General features: G+C 51.1%; 1 protein-coding gene across 1 annotated transcript in view; it reads right to left on the bottom strand.

Moving 5' to 3' along the window:
• Positions 1-1,694: 1,694 nt before the first annotated feature.
• LOC103249346 (cytochrome P450 2S1) overlaps positions 1,695-4,736 on the bottom strand; it is a 15,188-nt gene continuing 12,146 nt past the window's right edge. The window contains exons 8-9 of the mRNA XM_021707517.1: positions 2,092-2,233; positions 1,695-1,922 (exon numbers count right to left, since the gene is read on the bottom strand). Of these exons, the coding sequence (XP_021563192.1) occupies positions 1,714-1,922; positions 2,092-2,233 (351 nt within the window). The 3' untranslated portion in view covers positions 1,695-1,713. The remainder of the gene's footprint in view (positions 1,923-2,091; positions 2,234-4,736) is intronic.

Genomic DNA, 4,736 nt, shown 5'->3' with positions numbered 1-4,736 from the left:
TAGGCGAGCCTGGGAGGTGCCTGTGGGTGTCTGCTGTACAATTCCCTCAACTTTGCTGCACGTTTGAAAACTGTCATGTCAGAAGAAACAAAGACTTACCTCTTAGAAATGTGCGTTGATTTATTTTCTCGGATTTGCCTTAAAATGACCTTCACAAAGTGGCAGGTGAAAAAAAAATAGCAGAAAAGGAGGTCGTTGAAGTAAAAGCAACAGAAAGTGGATCGTTACTAGATGAGGCTGTAATGTTCACCCAGGGGTTTATTGCATCATTCTTCTTCTGTGTATGCTTAAAAACTTTCTTACCAGATAAGAAACTAAAAGGTGCCTCTGATTGTCTTGTGATGGCAGGAGAAAAAGGACGCAGGAAAAGGCGGGAGCGAGGTTAGAGTTCACGTTGTGCACTAGTGCCAGTGTTTAAGCATCTGCTTTCAGATTTGGGAGTCCCCAGTGTCCGGATCTGGTCGCGTCAGGCTTTCCAGAGCTGAGGAGGCCCCCAAGGCCTGCAGTCAGCTTGTGTTACCCTCCCCTGCCCACTCCTCACTGTGGACACCTTGGCCGTCTCTGGAAGTGAGGCCTGCAACCGGCCCCAGCCCCACCCCTCCCCCCAGCTTCACATCTGGTACTGATGTCAACAGCCAGGGTGGGCGGTGGCCATGTTTTTCAGTTCCCGCCCAGCCTCAGGGGAGGGGTGGACTCCTCCATCCCCACCCCTTACTCACAGTGACTGACATGGTCTCACACACACACACTAGGCCATGGGCCAGAAACAAACTTTTATTGCAAAAATGGGGACCTTCGAGTCACAAGGATGTCAGATTCTGCTTCTTCCCTGACACTGGGAATTGGAACCTGTCCCCTACTTGGTCTTCTAGCCCCTTCCACTGGATCCAACAGGGACTCTGACGCTGACCAGGGACTGTGGGTCAATGTGGGGGTGGGGGTGGGGGTAGCAGAGACCACGCTCAACATGGTAACAAAGGAGAGGTGGGGGGTGGGGTAGGTATTCCTCTGGTCTGAGGGTTCTCATGTGTCCAAGGTCTGTGTGCACATTGCAGACCAGGACACAGCTGTATTGGGAGAATCAATGTGTTTGAAGACAAGCGACTGACTTTAAGGGCTGATGCTGCAGGGGTGGCTGGGCATTGTCTCATGGGAGTGGTGTGTCTTAGTGGGAAGATACTCAGGGGAGCTGGCATGGTGTCACACATGGGTTGGCTGTGTGGACATCGGTGTCATGGGCCAGGAAAGCAGCAGTCAGGCAAGGGAGCATGTGTTGGGGCAACGGACAGGAATCATCTCTCTGTGAAAAGACCCAGGAGGGGGCATGCTGTTCTCTGTACCAGGCACCCAGAGACAGCGGCACCAATGAGATGGATGGAGAGGGCATGTGAGCTGTGTCTGTGGCTTATGGAGGTGGCAGCCAGACTCCCATATGTGGGTTACAAGTCCAGGTGGACTCAGTTTACATTTGTGGATAGCTTGTAGCTGGCACCTTGTGGGTCTTGTAGCTGTGTATGGACGTGGTGTGTGTCTCGACAGCAGCGTGGGCCATGTGAGTGTGAGCTATGGGACAGATTCTGGAAGGACTGCCAGGGTGTAAATGTGGCTGCCTGAGGTACAGAATTGTGGCTCTGATGACCCAGCCCTGTCAGCTCTCACTGTTGAAGCTGGAGGCACCACTGTAGGTGGCCTCTACCTCCAAGCGTCCTTCTTTCATCTGGTTTGTGTGATGGGGTGGAGGTCAGCAGGCCGGACTTGCATCTGGAAGGCTGGGGGGATGTTGAAAAGGCCACTGACGGCGGGTTGGAGGCTCAGGGCGCCCGGTGGGCATGGGCTCTCCAGGGAGAAGGCCTGCAGGATGGCAGTGAAGAGGAGGAAGATCTCGGCTCTCGCCAGGCCCTCCCCAAGGCAGACACGCTTCCCTGGCAAGGAGGAGGAGACAGGGCTGAGCCAGCCTTCTTCATACCCAGGTCCTCAGAAGGGATGGGGGGGTGCAATGGTGAGCCCAGGGTGTGGGAGGGTGGCCCCAGCTGGCACAGATGCCCAAAGCTGGCCATGGCCTGCTTGTTGTACCTAAGGACCCAGCAATACCTAGGGAGAAGGGCAGGAACGCCTCATTCTTCTTGAAGCGTCCATCAGCATCCAGGAAACGGCCTGGGTTGAACTCCTCTGGCTGTTCGAAGATCTCAGGGTCATGTAGGATGGAGCCAAGAAGGGGGAAAACCTCAGTGCCCTGAAGGGAAATAATAAACTACAAACCTCTTCCCACTCAGGTCATTCGGTGCTCAAGAGCAAAGCACAAGTTTGGAATGCTGGGGACAACAGTTCACAAAACATAACCTCAATGTTTGCAGGGTGTTGAGTCAGGAGTGGTGGTTTATGCCTATAATCCCAACACTTTGGGAAGCCGAGGTGGGAGGATTGCTTGAGCTCAGGAGTTCAAGGCTGCAGCAAACTATGATTGTGACCCCGTTTAAAAAAAAAAAAAAAATGGGCTGGGTGCAGTGGCTCATGCCTGTAATCCTAGAACTTTGGGAGGCAGAGGAGGGAGGACTGTTTGATCCCAGTAGATAAAAAATTTTGTTGAGTGCTTATGATGGGCCAGGCACTTTAAGTACTTTCCATGTATTACACTTATACACACATACAAACTCACTGATTTTTTTTTTTGAGTCAGAGTCTCACTTTGTCGCCCAGGCTGGAGGGCAGTGGCATGCTCATGGCCACCGCAGCCTCAACCTGCTGGGCTCCAGCAATCCTTCTGCCTCAGCCTTCCAAGTAGCTGGAACTACAGGTGCATGCCACCATGCCCAGCTAATTTTTTGATTTATTGTAGAGATGAGGTCTCACCAAGTTGTCCAGGTTGGTCTCGAACCCCTGGGCTCAGACAATCCTCTTGCCTCAGCCTCCCAAAGTGCTGAGATTACAGGCTTGACCCACCACACCTGGCTTTTTTTTTAAAAAATAGAGATGTGGCCTCGCTATGTTACCTAGGCTGGTCTTGAACTCCTGGGCTCAAACGATCCCCCTGCCTTGGCCTCCCAAAGTACTGGGATTACAGCTGTGAGCCGCCATGCCTGGCCTCACTGAGTCTTTTGAATGAACCTATGAGACAGGTATGGATATTATTCCCATCTTAAGATGGGGAAACTGAGGTCCAGAGAACTTAAGCAACTTGCCCAAGGTAACCATTTGGACATGGCAGGGCTAATAATTTTTATGTTTTAGATGTAGAGTCTTACTCTGTCACCCAGGCTAGATAAAGTGCAGTGGCAGGATCACAACTCACCACAGCCTCAATCTCCTGAGTAGTTGGGACTATAGGTACATACCACTAAGCCCGACTAATTTGTTTATTTTTTTGTAGAGACAAGGTCTTGCTATGTTGCCCAGGCTGGTCTTGAACTCCTGGGTTCAGCAATCCTCCTGCCTCCTTCTCCCTAAGGGCTGGGACTACAGGGGTGAACCACCAATCTGGCCCTATTTTTATATTTTGTTTTGAGACTTGGGGGTATGTATGATTCAGTTGTGGCGGCCCACTTTTTTATGGAATATCTTTTTAGTGTCCAACTTTTTGGGGGCTATGGTCTTTCAGAGGTAAAAGCAAGGGTGGGTGGGTGAGGGCTGCCCATGAAGGCTCCCCCTGCCCAGGTTCAGGGAGAGTTGCAGCCCTTTCACCTGAAATCACAGCCACCATGTTCCTGGGGCCATGGGGTAAAGGATGAAGACAGGTGGGGAGGAGACCTTCTTTGCTAGGGACTCTGGCCAATGGAGATCTGAGCCAGGAAGGTGGGGGGTCTCTGAGAAAAGACAGGGCCACATTATTGCTGTTAAAATAAGAGAAGGGCAGGCTGGGCTCGGTGGCTCAGCCTGTAATCCCAGCACTTTGGAAGGCCGAGGTGAAGGGATTGCCTGAGCCCAGGGTTCAAGATCAGCCTGGAAAACTTGACGAGACCTCATCTCTACAATAAATTAAAAATTAGCCGGGCGCAGTTGCATGCACCTGTAGTTCCAGCTACTTGGAAGGCTGAGGTGGAAGGATCGCCAGAGCCCAGCAGGTCGATGCTGGGGTGGCCATGAGTGCGCCACTGCACTCCAGCCTTGGCGACAGAGACTCCAACAGACAAAAAAAAAAAAGAAGGGCAGCCAGTAGTGGTTAAAGCACAGGTTCTGGTTTCAAATTGTGCTTCCACTATTTACTGGCTGGGTGACCTTGGCAAGTTTCCTAAACTTTCAAGTTCTTAGTTTCTTCATCTGTAAAATGGGCATGATGATGGTAGAGGGTTGATTTGAAGATTAAATAAGATAATGGATATGTAAAGCATTCAGAATAGGACTTGGCACAGAACAGGTCCTCAGTGTTGATATCTGCCATTATTGTCATCATTAAATTGCTGCTGCCAAGTCCATAGATTCATCCCACCCACCAAGACCTGAGTTGGTATTTTACAAGCATTAACTTGCAGCTCCAAGCCAGTACTATTATTGTTCCCAATTTAGAAGAGCCATATGTTGAGATTCAAAAGGTAAAGTGATTTGCCCAAGGCCCCAGCTAGAAAACAGCAGGACTGGATTCTGACTGCCCTGGGCTTGATTCTGCAATGAAACTGAAGGAGGGAGAGGTTTGTGCTAAGCGAAACCACCTGGGGTTTCTGGGGGAGACAACGCCCCCTGGCAGTTCTGCTTCTGAACTGCTCTAGATGAAGGCGGGAATAGCGAGAAGGGGAGGGTAAGGG

The sequence above is a fragment of the Carlito syrichta genome, unplaced genomic scaffold (genome assembly GCF_000164805.1).
Source record: "Carlito syrichta isolate Samal-C Ts95f unplaced genomic scaffold, Tarsius_syrichta-2.0.1 Scaffold119893, whole genome shotgun sequence".
Taxonomy (NCBI): Eukaryota; Metazoa; Chordata; class Mammalia; order Primates; family Tarsiidae; genus Carlito; species Carlito syrichta.
This window is presented reverse-complemented; position numbering and strand designations above follow the sequence as displayed.